We start from the raw sequence: 14,736 nt of genomic DNA on the forward strand, positions 1-14,736 counted from the left end.
ATAGGCTACTGTTGTTCGCATTACAGCCAACAATTGAAGACCGATATCTGGCCGTCTAGTACTTTTCAGTGAGTGTACAGCAGATGATGACCTTGTTCGGTGCACGATTGAGCTAGAGCAAAGATTGCTGAATAATCATAAATTATTAACCATAAAGCGTTCCACGTAAAAAACAAACAAACTACAACTCACTCCAAAGTAACGTAAAATTGTGCTCTAGCGTTCAACAAAGAATACAAGAATATTTTAGACACAGGAATAGCGTCAACAACAGTCTTGAAAAAATGTACCGTAGAATTAAATATGACAACAGTTTTATACAAGTTTACACGGTATGTAGCGATGACCGAGCTCATTAGGTCACCGCGTGTTAAAACAGCAACAAATCAAATACTAAAAATGGTTCACCACAGAGCATCATTTCACAGATTATTTTTCAGTTAATACATTCAGAGAAACTCGGAAAATTCCCTGTGTCGCTTTCATTATTCGGTGAACATCACCATTGGAAGACTGTCTGACGTGTCCAAAAACTTACTGGCTGACTGACTGACTGACACAGCAAGCGATCTCGTATAGAAACACAAACTTAAAACAAACTAAACGATCCCTCGCCAGTAGGTTAGTGTTATCCAGCACACAGCAGCCTGGGAAAAAGTCGGTAACGGGCTGAATGTTTGTGTCACAGCAGATCACAAATGCCACAATCGTTAATTAGCTGACCATTTCTGAATATTCTCATGTGGAACAAATCCTTGAAGAATGGTTATTAATATTTACCCCGGTGCTTTGTGACCTCTTATTGCCTGAGAGCACCTCTTGACAAAGCTGCAGGATTGCTTGTTTAAGTGAGGAGTTTAGTAACAAAAAGACAGCTGCTGCTAACACTAAGCTCTAATGTTTTAAGCAGCGTATTCAATCCTCACTCTGCGAAGCACTATGAGCATTTGGAAGTGCTGAGGCTATACTGTGGTGGACCGGAAGTTGAAATTCAACATCACGAGTTGGGAGTCTGTGGTGGTGGAGTCCTGTGCTCTGGGAGCCTGGGCACCTTTCTGTTAATGTTCGGCTGCTTGCTTTCTTCCCTCCATCCTCCCTCTTTCCCTTTCTTCACGTCAGCTTTCTCCCTATTCTGCCTGCACAGTTTCAGAGCTCGGGATATGAACACGTCCAGGTCGAACAGCCGGTCTTTTTGCTTGATGGGAAGTGACTCTAAAGAGCCATCGTTGGCTGGCTGAGGAACGGAGGAAGTAGAGGAAAGGGGTTGAGATTCTTGGAGAGGAAAAAGCGGTGAGGTGGGGGGAGACACAGTGACAGGTGACTGGGGAGGAAGGGGAGAGGTGGGAGATGAGGGGAGGAGTGAGGGAAGGGAATTTGAGGAAGACGTGACAGGCGGAAGTGGGCTTCGCCTGTCTTCGTCAAATTCAGCTGATGGTTGTCGCATAACTTCCGCGTAGTGGAAGACTGGAGTTGGAAGGTCAGTCGGGGAGAGAGGAAGAGGTGGAGAGGAGGTGTAGCAGGAAGGCTCCAAAGATGGACTAGGACTGGGCGAGTGCAGACGAGACTGGGTGCTCTCCACCCAGCGGGAGATCTCCTGGAATAAATCCCCCGTCTCCTCCTCCTCCGCTTCTGCTTCCTCCTCCTTCATATCTCCCAGGTCCTCCACGCTGCCACCGATAGGCTCGGGAGGCACATGGAGGCTGTTAGTGTTACGCTTCCAGTGAGACAGATCCAGGATCAGCTTCGGCTCTGAGTAGTGTTGAGGCTTACCCTCCCTCCAGGCTATTTTATCCAGATATGAAGGGGAGCCGACTTTGTAGTCACAGGAGCGGCCACAGTCCAGTTCCCCATAGCCCAAACCACAGGCCCGCTCCAGAGAGGAGTGAGAGTTTTCCAGGAAGCGTTCAGCTGAGCTGCTGTGGGAATACTTGCGTGGGTCGACCTATATGAGATAGATGGGGAGTAGCAGTTGGGGAGGAAGAAGGTGATAAATGGGGAAGATAATAAAAAAGGGAATATATTTCAGTTGTATTATATGTTGAACTGCAAAAAAATAGTAAAAGTAATAGTAAATAGTAAAAAAAAAACGTGATATCAATATCGGCAGGCTATTTTACAGGTCAGAAATAAACTTTATTGTCCAAAATAACATCAGTGCACTGAGACGGTAAACTTTACTGGGAATTTCCTTAATTTTAAATTACCCCGAGCATCTTATTCTGCATCGTGTTCTATAGAGAGAAAAGGTTTCAAATTGCCAACATACTGTATGAGCCAATTCCTGCCAATATATCTGTGACAGGCCAATACCAGATGACAATATTGACCTATATATATCAGTCAGGCTCTGGTGGCAACATAACCAGGTTAGCTAAAACATGATCTTTCCCAAACCCTAACCAAGTTAATCAAGGTTTTTGTGTCTAAACTTAACCACATCATAAGCATGGCATTGTCATGTGTCTCTGTTTAGTCATATTGTGTCTCTTGGTAGTCATATTGAGTCTCTTTGTAGTCTTTTTGTGTCTCTTTGTAGTCATTTTGTGTCTCTTTGTAGTCATATTGTGTCTCTTTGTAGTCATTTTGTGTCTCTTTGTAGTCATATTGAGTCTCTTTGTAGTCATATTGTGTCTCTTTGTAGTCATTTTGTGTCTCCTTGTAGTTGTTTTGTGACTCCTTGTAGTTATTTTGTGTCTCTTTGTAGTCATTTTGTGTCTCTTTGTAGTCATATTGAGTCTCTTTGTAGTCATATTGTGTCTCTTTGTAGTCATTTTGTGTCTCTTTGTAGTCATATTGAGTCTCTTTGTAGTCATATTGTGTCTCTTTGTAGACATTTTGTGTCTCCTTGTAGTTGTTTTGTGACTCCTTGTAGTCATTTTGTGTCTGTTTGTAGTCGTTTGTCTCCTTGTGGTTGTTTTGTGTTATTTTGTGTTTCTTTGTAGTCCTTCGTGTATCTGTTTAGTCGTTTTATGTCTTTTTGTAGTCATTTTGTGTCTCTTTGAAGTTGTTTATGTTGCCTTGTGGTCTTTTTTGTGTTTAATAACACAAAAACATGAAATTGAAAATTGAACCTAAAATAAAGAAAAAGTTGTAACAGGTTCAACAAATCTGTGGTTTGCAGAACACTTACATTGCCAACAGTTATTAAGGTGAATGGGTTGTTGTAACACATTTTTTTCCTCTAAAGACTACACATATGCATGGAAAGATGCTAACAAAGAGAAATGGGAGCGAAATAGCAATGTTCACCTTGTGACTGGAAACAACGGGGCTGCTTAAATTCCAAAAACACCATAACTTACAGTATCACTGCTGTGAAACTGAGGCAACATGACATCTCAGCTAATCAGCTTTACCAACTTCTTCACAACTCTCTTTCATTAAAATAAGGTAATGGTCATACTCAAGTACAAATCAGTCAATACAAAGGAAAATGACAAAGCGTATCCCACCTGAGCCTCCTCTAACAATGAGGTGGAAGTGGCCCGGGGGTCTCTCTGCACCTCCTCATCCTCCGTGGTGTCTCCCATGTCAGATGTGGTGTGGCCGGGGGGCATGCAGCGACACCTCCCGCCTGACTGCTGCCAGGACACATCTGTTGATGAGCTGTTCTCGTACCTGCAAAAATGAAGCATTTGTATTAGTCGTAAAGTAAGTATTTCACTTTTTTCCTTTTAGACACAAATGGCCACTTGATAATTTGATGAGAAATCAACAAAATAGACCAGAATGCAGCAAAGAAACTATAGTAGCAATCAAAAAATTGACATAATATACATTTTCATTATCAAATGAAGAGGAAAATTCCCTCAACCTCCCGACCATAAACCGCTATAAAAAGGTAAATCTACACACCTCTCCCAGTGGATGCTGGAGGCCCGACTGTTGCTGTTGCTGAGGCTCTGCTCGGTGATGAGGCTGTCCTCCAGCTCGTCCTCGATGCGGAACGGATGCGTCGAGGTGGGCTCATCCTCTGGGCATGAGTACTGCTGGAGAAAGGGATGGGACAGCGCTGCTTCAGCCGTCAGCCGATCCATGGGGTTAAAGGTCAAGATGCGCTCGAGGAAGTCCACAGCTGAAGAAGAAGAAGAAGAAGAAGAAGAGGGGATGGAGATGGAAGAGGAGGATAAATAAAATGCTGTGGCCATGATGTGTGTTCTCCATAAAATATATCTTCATTCGTCTCACTCTCTCAGGGCTAAATTATATGTGTTAGACCTCCAAACCTCTTTATGCTACTCTATCATCTCTTCATCCGTATGTTTTTTTTTCCCATTACTCTTATTTTGTGCCCATTCTGTTACACACTGCTTGACCTTCCTCTTCTTCTCGCTACTCAATTCCCTCCACTCACCCTGAGCATCCACTTCAGGCAGCAATTCAGAGAAGGGTTTCTTGACTCTCCATCCATGACTGACATACGAAGGCATCACCTGGGAAAGAATGACAGTGGGGTTAAAGTATGTACATAATTCTGCTGTGGTTATTTCTCTTTGTACATGTTTTTAGAGCAGTCAAGGTGCTGAATCTAGTTGAGAGCAAAACACAGGCAGGGGCCTTATTGGAAATAGTTATGTGCACATCTAACCTTGGCTGCAAACTGAATTTCTCTGCTCTAAAGCTGCAAAGGGAACATGACGCCCCCCCGTTCCATATTTAAACAATAGGCTTGCAGACATATGAAGAGCAGCAGCCACCGAGGAGTCACCTGTAGCAGGTCCTGCCTGTCCTCCTCTCTCAGCACTGGCACGGTGTCGAGAATCAGCTGCATCTGCTCCAGCTCATGAGCTCCTGGGAGAGGGAACCGGCCAATCAGAGACAAGCAGAGCAGAGACTGAGGATCAGTTACATAAGCAGAAAAAAAGGTGACCAATTAGAGTCAAACAGGGATAACTAGGAGGTGTGAGCTGTCAGGGGGAAGGGATGGAAAGATAAGGAGGGGCAATAAAAATCATGTGGATGGAAAACTCTGCAGACAGCCATTACAAAAAATCTGGTAACACTAAATCTTACAGATCTGGAAAGGTCATGGTAAGTAGGTGGTAATATAACAAGTAAAATATTTGATGTTTCTTTGAAACTACAATAATTACCTCAAAATGTATTTTCCAATAAGCAGTTAATAATAGCTGGTCATTTCTTAAATACATTTCCAGGAAACTTCCAACTAGGCCACTAAATTAAAGTGAGTTGTCGCAGCTTAATTTCCAACTTTCAGGCATGTTGTTTTTCTGGTCACACCCAAATTGTGACATCGCAGTAGGTACTGTATTCTGTGCAGCAGGAAATTTTGTTTAGATAAGATAAGATAAGATCATCCTTTATTTATCCCCAGGGGGGAAATTCAAGTGCCATCAAACTCAACTCTGAGAAAAGTCCTAAAGTGCATTTTACTCTTGACAACTGGTGGAAAACAAATACTTTAAAGTCACTCATTAGAACCAGAGGTGATGCTTGAACTTCTCAGCTCAGACCAGTGCAGCAGCATTTTCCCCTTAAATGTTTTCATCAAGCTAATGGACACCAGCAGGTGGTGCTATACCAACACATTCACCACCATAAGCAAGCAGTGGCAGTGTATTTGAATGAAAGTGCATTGTTTCCCCCTGTGGTAAACAAAAAATATACTGTCCCATGTACACTCTGGTGGCTAGGTGAAAAGCAAGGCAAGCATCTCTAAAAGTCGATAGATGTGTGAAAGTCTAGCGGATGGGAACACCAGGGAACAGATGACGCTATTGAGTTTTATGGAACCATCTCTCCTGTGGCGTAGAGGGCTGGTGGAGGTCAAATCGGCCTGTCAGGAGGAACTACATCAGCTGCAGACAGCCACAATTTCTTTATCATCATTGTTATTCTGGTCAGGCAAAGAAGTAGCCTGCAGAAGGAGAATAAAGTATCTTTGGTGGAGGACACTGTGGAGAGAGAAACTCTCCTTAGCTCTCAACTGATGTCACCTTGTGATGAAGTCTTACAGCACCTTTTTCTGATAGACAAAACTTTACATAAGTAAACGAAGGACACATAATATGTGTTTGAATACAAGTGATTTACCTGATTGTGCTACAGTATTCACTTGTCATTGCTAAGATGGTCTGGTGTCACTGTCTCATACTCTGCATACCCATATTGCAGATATTATACTTTCTGCATGTTTAAAAAGAGATTGGGCTGTGCAGATACATTTTTTAAAATGTTTATCTTATCTTTTACATGCACTGCCCTTCAAGGGAGCCACAAATCAGACTACATACAGCAGAGGTGTAGAATATCAGAAATACCACAAGAGGAAGAACCAGTTCCTGGACATTTTTCCCCAAAAAGATCTTGCAGGTCAGTTTGAATAAGATGTTTCTGCTAAATATTAATGATATGATCGTATCTAATCATGTCGTCAAATTAATGATCAGCAATCATAACGTTGCTGCAGGACGTCAAGGTCATGATGACAGTGTTTTGGCGGAGCCTGTGTGAGAAACACTACCTGCGAACAGCATGCGTCCGGTGAGCATCTCAGCCAGTATGCAGCCAGCAGCCCACATGTCTATGGCCTTGGTGTAGTTGTTGGGGGACAGGAGCAGACGGGGGGAACAGTACCACTTAGTTACCAGACCCTCGGACAGATAGCCCTGGAGAAGCAGAGAGAGGGAAGAATAAGAGAAAGTTAGAAGATATCAGAATGATATGCTAGTTATATTAGTGAGGAGGATGCAACAGATAGGCTTATTGTTAGTCTGCATGCATGTGTACGAGGTGTTCAAGTTGCTCATATTCATCACAATCCAGCTGGCAGTTCTTTTGGTAGCTATTTCTGTTGCGTGTGCGCGCAAGCATTGTAAAAGTCAGTAATGTCAGCTACAAAAAAATGAAACTCGAGCTCACAACTGATATTTCGATTTACACCCACAAAGATTTCTTCATTTTATGTCATGTGCACGAGGATGGAAGCCGGCTCCTGCAGTAGAAAACATCCCCCTGAAACTCTACCTGCAGTTACTTGCTTTGATGCTCTGCGCCGTAACAACACCGTCCTCTCATTAGCGCTGCTCCGACAAGGCTCCCTTCTGCCTTTTACTTTTGTAAATGTTCACCTTGTGAGCAACACGGATGACGCCTTGCATGGAGATGAGCTGCAGGCAAGGCGAACTCACATACAAACCAGATTAACTTACTGTATAATGAGATGTTTTTGCCTCTTGCTACCGCCTTATTACATATAACTCCACTTTTTTCTAACTGGCACACTATTTTTGTTCACTTTTGTGGATTTTAGTGATTTTCACGGTTGGAAAAGAGGCCCCCCAAAATCTCTACTCTTTCCATTTTCCATCTCACTGTTCACCGATCTCCGTCTGTACTCTATTTAGGATTTACGCCATAGAGACAGCATGGGATTTATCCTGGCCAAGATGAGTTTGCACACTCAAAATGGATGTCAGAAATTGCTCTGTGATCTTCTTCCACACCAGTTAAAATTATTTTGGGCCGCGTGTAACATCACACCACAGGAAGCAGGGGGGGAAAAAAAAGTGCCTCTGATAATTACATTTTTCCTGACGGCTGAGAGGCAAGTTCCTTCTTCTTATTTGAAGATGGTAAATATACAGTGAACCGAGTCTCGTTCAGAAGGTTTAGGGCATGACTCAGAGCCTTTATTCATTGTGAGCCCACGCCAATGTTCCCACTTATACATCCCTTCCAGCAATGTGCCGCTACCTAGAATCCAGCCTGGCCGAAATGCTTTTTTAAATGTCAATTTTTGCTCTATGAGTCTTTTTGGACCAGCTTTTCTTACATCACACGACTCCTTGAGTACAAGATGAGTTGCCCTGTCGAGAAGCTGTGAATACAAACTAACTTCAGCGCGTTGTTCCTCCTCTCTCTCTACTCTTTCCTCCTCCTCTCGTTTCCTCTCATTACTCTCCATCATGTGTACCAGCATCTCCTTTTCCACTTCCTCTCTCTCTCTCCTAATGCCTACTCGGCCTACACTGCACCTTATTTACCGCCCTCCCTCCTCGCTGCCTGCGCGTGCCAGCGGATGACGGAGCAGAAAACTGATGCTGAGCGCTCGCTGATGGTCTGACAAACATACACTCACCTTGTCTTCCTCTCTCCCCTCCGCACTCATCGTTCTCTACATCTGAGCTCTCCTGGCAAGCTTCTGACAGACTGGCTGCGTTTCATGTCAACAGCACAACATTCTCGGGATGGAATATTATTTCATGATACAAGTTAATTATAAAACCGCTTTGAAAGTTGCTTTGAAGAGAGGAAGATGCATATTTAGGCCTCGGTTTCAATACTGTAACGCATTTATTCCCCAACTACAAAGCGTTTCTTCTCTCCTTCTTCGCCTTCCTCCTCAGCTGTCAGCACCTCCCGCTTTCCTCGCCACCCGCTCCCTTCATCTCAGCTCACCTCAGTGTTTCTCTACGTCACCTCCAGCAGCTATGTCTCCCCTCCCTTTCCCATTTTCTTCGCACTTCACCCCGTCTGTCTCCTCATGCCACACCGCTTGCTTCACCTCCTTTCTCACCTGTTTCTTCCCCCCTTCTCGTCTTGGCTCTGAAAATCTTAACCGTCCTATTGTCTCCCTCACTTTCTTCCCTTTTCTTTTTCTTTTCAAACTCTCTCTCCTTATTCACCTTTCCTCTCTGTCCTTCATCCAGGTCATGAATAATTTCTGGGCAGATCCAGCCCAGCAGGTGACGCTCGCACACACACACACACACACACACATACCCACAGAAAGTTCCTTCTGGTGGAGACCGTAAACAACATCACAAATAATGTTTTCTCAGACCCTGTTTCCCGTCTCTCTCCTCTCAACCTTTTCTGTCATCTCTCGTTGCCTGAGTAAATGTTTGTCTGCGTAGTCGCCGGCGCACATCAGGACAGCTCAAACAGCCACTGCAGAGTCAGTTTGCTTTAAAAACCACTGGGATAACACTCGGACCCTCTAAGATACTGTAGGAGCACTGAGGAAAGGGTGGGAGGGATATTTTGGTGTGTGGTGGCACGTCAAACATTACATAAAACTAGACTAAGTTTGACTTGTGATGCAGGGACCTTATTTGAAAGCCATATAAAAGAGAGTCATGAAAACATACAGACACCAGTCTTGTTTATGGCTCAATATGTAAGTTAATACCATTTATGAATTTTCATCACAGCTGAGGTCAATCCTGCCCACGTCCATTTCCACAAAATGTTTTGAAAAAAGCAGTGCTATTGGCTCTGCATTATTAAACACAAGAGAGGAAGCTAGCACGTTCACTGCGGGCATCTGCTTCGGTGTCAACACTGCATCACAAATAGGCTGGCGTCATCTTACATGCACACGCACATAACTCCTGATGCTGTAACACAATCTTATGCTAATGAGCAAATGACAAAGTGTTCTGCTGGCTAACAGACGCATCAGCTGGGACAGACTCCACTGTGACTAACTCTGTCCAACAAAATCCGAGAACAATTCAAAGCGTGTCTGCGGTTCTGTCAGCACACAGTTTTGAAACTGAAGTGTAATTTGCAGCCGGCACTCATGTTGGTTATTAATGCGCCCCTGTTATCAAAGCTTTGAATGTCAGCTAAAGGAAAGAGGCTTATACTGCGGCACCAGAAGAGGGGAAAATAATGTCTATCTATCTGTCTATCTGTCTATCTATCTGAAGCCTGAACATTGTGTTCTCTGACAGACTCTCTGAGCACTTTCTGTAGGTACACAGTGTGAGAGCAAAGACATCCAAACACACTCACACAGAGTGGGGATCAGAATGAGACAGAAGTGAACCTTGTATCTGCTGTCCTGCACGAACCCTACTCCCTTCATCTCCCTTACTTTTCATCTTTTTTCCTTGTTTCTCCTCTTTGCCCTTTTGCTCTTTTTCTCCCTTTGTACATTTAACCTCTCTTTCCTTTGTCCACCCTTCCATGACCCAATCTTCCTCACCCTTGCTCCTGATCTATTCCCTGCCTCCCTCCCTCCACCTCCCCTCCTCCTCTCCAAACTCACCCCCTGTGTCTGCGCCCAGCTGATCCCCAGTCCCGTGTTCTGAGCTGACAAAGATCGTCTTTCACAAGAGCTCCTCTCCACATGCACAGGCCCAAAAACACACAATCATACAAACACACACGCACACAGCCTGCCCTGCTAGTGTTACAGTATTGCTCTGGGATCTTAGCGCAGCACAATGGAGCAGTAAATTGTCACATTAATCTCTCAGAAGCCTTCATCTACATCGGACAGGTTAATCACAGGGTTTGATAAGCACAAAACCTGATACCGTTTGAGAAGAAGACGTTACTGTAATGGCAGGGTTTCAGCCTGATGCGAGAGACACAGGTCGGCGACATCAGATACGGAGATGTGTAATCGGAGATGTCAGTCATAGAGAAAAGTCGGCTCGGCTGCACTGCAGTAGCAACATTGAGAATACTTCTAAGAGGTGTACACACTTCTTAGAGTTTGAGGTTTAGAAATTCAGGAGAGGACACTGAGAGGACATCAGACAGACAGATCAATTATTCTGAGTTTCAGTCGTGAGGTGCACCAAGCATGTGTGCAAACCTCCTGACTTTCCTATGCAACAGTATGTGATCCTGTGAAGTGTATCCATTACCACACACGGACAAGCGTTTGTGCACCACCGTCTGATGATAACCACACAGGGCCACGGCTTAAGGAGCTGCTATCTCTCCCTCGGAAAAACAGCTCTACCTCAATAGGAGGGAGCAGAGATAACGTTTAATAATACAATACACTTCCTCGATTCATCCATCGGCGGCAGAGCGGCTCACACTGCATCTGAGCGAGGAGGAGAGTGAAAAAATCCTCTGAACTTTATCTGCTTTTCTGACATGGATATTCCCAGTATGATCCCTTCTTGTAGGACACGTATCAAACAAGTGCCGTTCTCTAATTAAATCAACGTCAGCCGATACTATGTGGGAAGAGTTCAAAACTTTTATTCTGGCTTGTCCTCAGAAGATTAGGGATTCCTAAAATTAATTTGAAGCTTGTTTAGAGCATGAGCCCAAAGAGAAAAATGATCAGAGGCAGGCGTTGGCCTCTCGTCAAAAGAACACTTGGCACATTCGCTACATTTACATGCCCGAAAAAATATCACTAAGAGTAATTAGGCTAAGGCTGGAAATGTTTGTACAAGTGCTACTGAAGAGAAGACATCCAGCTACTAGTATATACTATAACCAAGCCAACACTGTGATTTTTAAACATGAGAAGGGACTTTTTTTCGTGTGTGCTTAAATGTTACAGTTGAGAATGAAGAGACTCTGCACTGCATGTACGTAAGCATACAGACGTCTCTTTACCTTATGAGAGTAGTGAGGGTCGACTATCCTGGCCAGCCCGAAGTCCCCGATCTTGAGCAGCAGTTGGTCCGTGTTGATGAATATGTTGGCGGGCTTCAGATCTCTGTGCAGGACGTTCGCAGAGTGGATGAACTTCAGTCCCCTCAGCAGCTGGTAGAACAGCAGTGTGGCGTGACCTGTTCAAGGGCAAAAGGCATCAGGACACACCACACTGCGTCTGTTCTCACCATAACAAAGCTTATTCCTGAATCAGGCAATACATTTTATGGGGAAATTAGAAAATTGTGCCCTTTTTTTGGCATTTTACTCTGACTGCCTTGGTTATTCCTTGGTTAGAGCTGCATGTTTTCGGTCCGATGCCAATATCAATATCAAGTAGAGAAAAATTCCGATATATATCAGATGATATATCGCACAATTTTTTGCAGTGATCCCTTAAATGTGGTTGTGACAAGATTTGCAACGGAAGCAGAATATTTTACAGATTAACTGTTATTCTCTAAAATGACAACAAAAAAATGTAAACATTTTAGATGGGCCGATCTCGACAACATATACGCCGATACCGATATACTTGGGACAGGAGAATATTGGTATCAATATGTTGGTCAGGCTCTAATGGATAGTTGATCATAAGAAATTTAATCACCAGGTATTTTGATAATCCATTAATTGTTTCAGTCATTTTTTCAAGCAAAAATGTCAAACATTTGCTGGTTGCAGCTTCTTAAATGTAAGGATTTGCTGTGTTTATTTGTTATTTATGATTGCATGATTGTTTTGGACTGTTGGTTGGACAAATTTAAAGATGTCACTTTGGGCCCTGGGAAACTACCTTTAAAAAAGAATATTTTGACATTTTTTGATCGTTACCACAGATATTGTGATTAGTGAGTGATCAGTTTTGCGTCACAATTTTCATTTTCACTTACATCTGGAGAACAAGATGTGAAGGCCAAGGCATCTCTGCAGCACTGCAGTATTTTATAATGCTGCTTTATCACACATTTTACATTTATTAAAAAAAAAAAATCTCAGCTTCTTTTTGGGTATTGCACTTGGCCATATTGTGACTTCAATAATATTTCGATTAAGTGTGCAGCCCTACACACGTGTCCAAATGAATAATTCAATATGAATGAATGAAGGGAACACTTGTTCAACGAGCACATTTTGGGCATGATTCTGATCTTCTAATGTAAAAACATGGCACATACATCAAAAAAATATGGTTTGTCTCACTCAAGACTCACTAAACATTTATGTGAAGAGAAAACAAACAAGCTAAGACATAAATAAATGTAATGTTATTTTCAAATGTGTGTCTTTCGGATGTGGATGATAAAACACCGTCTCAGTAAAAGAAAGTGTTTCAAAAGCTTTGTCACTAGATCCAATAATCACAGTGCAAACAAAGCCAGCTGCACAGCAACAAAACACGAGTGAACATGAAGCACCATACTGTGGTAAAAATGGGACTTTAACTGTCGACAGCAAAGAAAATAATATTTTGTGTTTCGTTATAATTTCAGATTTTCCTTTTAGCTTCCCGTACCTGTGTGCAGCGGCCCTTGCTCCAGCAGCCGAGCCAGATCCGTCTCCATGCACTCCTGGACGATGTACAAAGCGCTCAGCTGGGCCGGGTCTCTGGGCAGAGGTCGCCCATACGGCGCCAAAACCTCATGAACCCTCACCACGTTTTCATGGAGCAGCCGCCGGGTGATTTTCACCTCCCGCAGGCCGTGTTTCACTGTCACAGCATCACGCATCACCAGCTTCTTAATCGCCACACGCTGTCCAGTGCGCTGGTCCAGAGCTGAGAGGACCAGGCCTGTGACTCCTACGCCGAGAGGTCGAAGGTCAACAAAGTGGCCACCCAGGTCAAAGCCGTGGAGGAAGAGGGGGGCGTCTTGTCTGGCCATGGTGACTCAGTCTGAGGGGGTGATGATGGATAGATTCCAAGTACCTCAAGATAGTTTAAAAGTGCTTTATTGTTGTCTTTTGCGCTTAATGTTACATCTTGCTGGTGAGTCCAGAGCCTTAACTAGAGACCTGAATCTTCTCTTGGTAGCTGGTGCATGTTAGATGTCAGAAGAGTCAGTACAGTAACTAGTCTGGTGAGAGGCGGTGGCAGTTTTGGGGAGCCCACGAAGGTTATAGGAGGATTATTTTATCCACGATTTCAAGCTGTGCTCAGTTTGCTTAGTTTTGCAAGCTGGTTAGAAAAAAGTTTTGTCCTCCATGGCCACAGAAGTGTCTTTGTGCATCATCTCCACCTCCTCCTCCAGTCCTGTGTGGGCAGATTCTTATCAAATCACTCTTTTACCGAACCTGCTGTTCTCCTGAACACAACCTCAGACAGGGAGCGACAAATGGGACGCGAGAAAAGAAAATCGAAATCAAAGGGAAGGCATCTGCCATGTTGCGGCTACAGGTTTAGACACATGTTGGTGAAGCATCTCTTTCCTCCCGACAATTGACGTCTTTCTCTGCCCCGTAACAATGCTGTAGTCGGCTGCGGGGATGCACTTCTAATCTCTCGCTGTGTTTTTGCTCATGCACAGATAGTCAGAATATCACTGAGTCTTATTAATACAACCCAGGGCAGGGGTATCCATAGAAACAGCCCTCTGTGAGGCTGATCCTGCTTTCACATGTGTAGATGCATCATGGGACAGCAGCAGGCAGACGGCCGGCTCTGCACTCCTCTCTCTCTCTCTCTCTCTCTCTCTGTGCGCTCTGCTGTGTTTTTTATAAGTCTGTAATCCTCATCGACCAGTCAAAGCCTTCGATAGCGAGACGGGAGGAAAGAAGGAGGGGTTATGTGAGTTACATTCAATGAGATGGCTCCTCCTCTTCTTCCATGATACCAGAGAGAGTCTCAGTCAGTCAGGCGAGTTCATTCATTTTGAGATCCACAGTTTGTTTCAAATCCTGGAAACTGTGTGTTTGCATGGGCATACGTGTGCGTGCGTTTAATCCCTCAGTAATCTGCTTCCTGTTGCCTTCTCATGAATGTAGGGATTTCAGCATCAGGCCCGTGGAAAGATGCTGCTGTTAGCTGTGTCGCTCATCACATCTGCTGCTGCTGCTGCTGCTGTTGCTGTTGCTGCTGCTGGGGAGGAAAAGAGGAAATGGGGTGAAGAGACACACTGAAGGAGAAAGTTACACAGCAACAGAGCCGCCGCGTTAACAGGGTCTGTGTCGCAAGAGAGTTACCGTTACATAACACCGAATGGCAGTGTAACCTAATCTACAGCAGTAACTTAATGTGCTTAGAGAGGATAATCAATTCAACGAGGCTTTAATATCTGCTATATGACACTGTTGACATTTCAGAGCGGAGACAATCTGACAGGATGGGAGGGATTATCATGGCAGCATCCTTTTGAGTGATGG

General features: G+C 43.9%; 1 protein-coding gene across 1 annotated transcript; it reads right to left on the reverse strand.

The window, feature by feature from the left end:
- Window positions 1-202: 202 nt before the first annotated feature.
- mapk4 (mitogen-activated protein kinase 4) lies at window positions 203-14,449 on the reverse strand. The gene is made up of 8 exons (XM_073466051.1): window positions 12,893-14,449; window positions 11,338-11,513; window positions 6,485-6,629; window positions 4,709-4,791; window positions 4,355-4,433; window positions 3,856-4,075; window positions 3,453-3,618; window positions 203-1,942 (listed from the first exon to the last, which is right to left on the reverse strand). The coding sequence occupies exons 1-8, from the start codon at window positions 13,257-13,259 to the stop codon at window positions 998-1,000; spliced, it is 2,181 nt and encodes a 726-aa protein (XP_073322152.1). The 5' UTR covers window positions 13,260-14,449; the 3' UTR covers window positions 203-997.
- Between the last annotated feature and the right edge of the window lie 287 nt (window positions 14,450-14,736).

This window comes from Pagrus major, chromosome 5, assembly GCF_040436345.1.
Source record: "Pagrus major chromosome 5, Pma_NU_1.0".
Classification (NCBI taxonomy): Eukaryota; Metazoa; Chordata; class Actinopteri; order Spariformes; family Sparidae; genus Pagrus; species Pagrus major.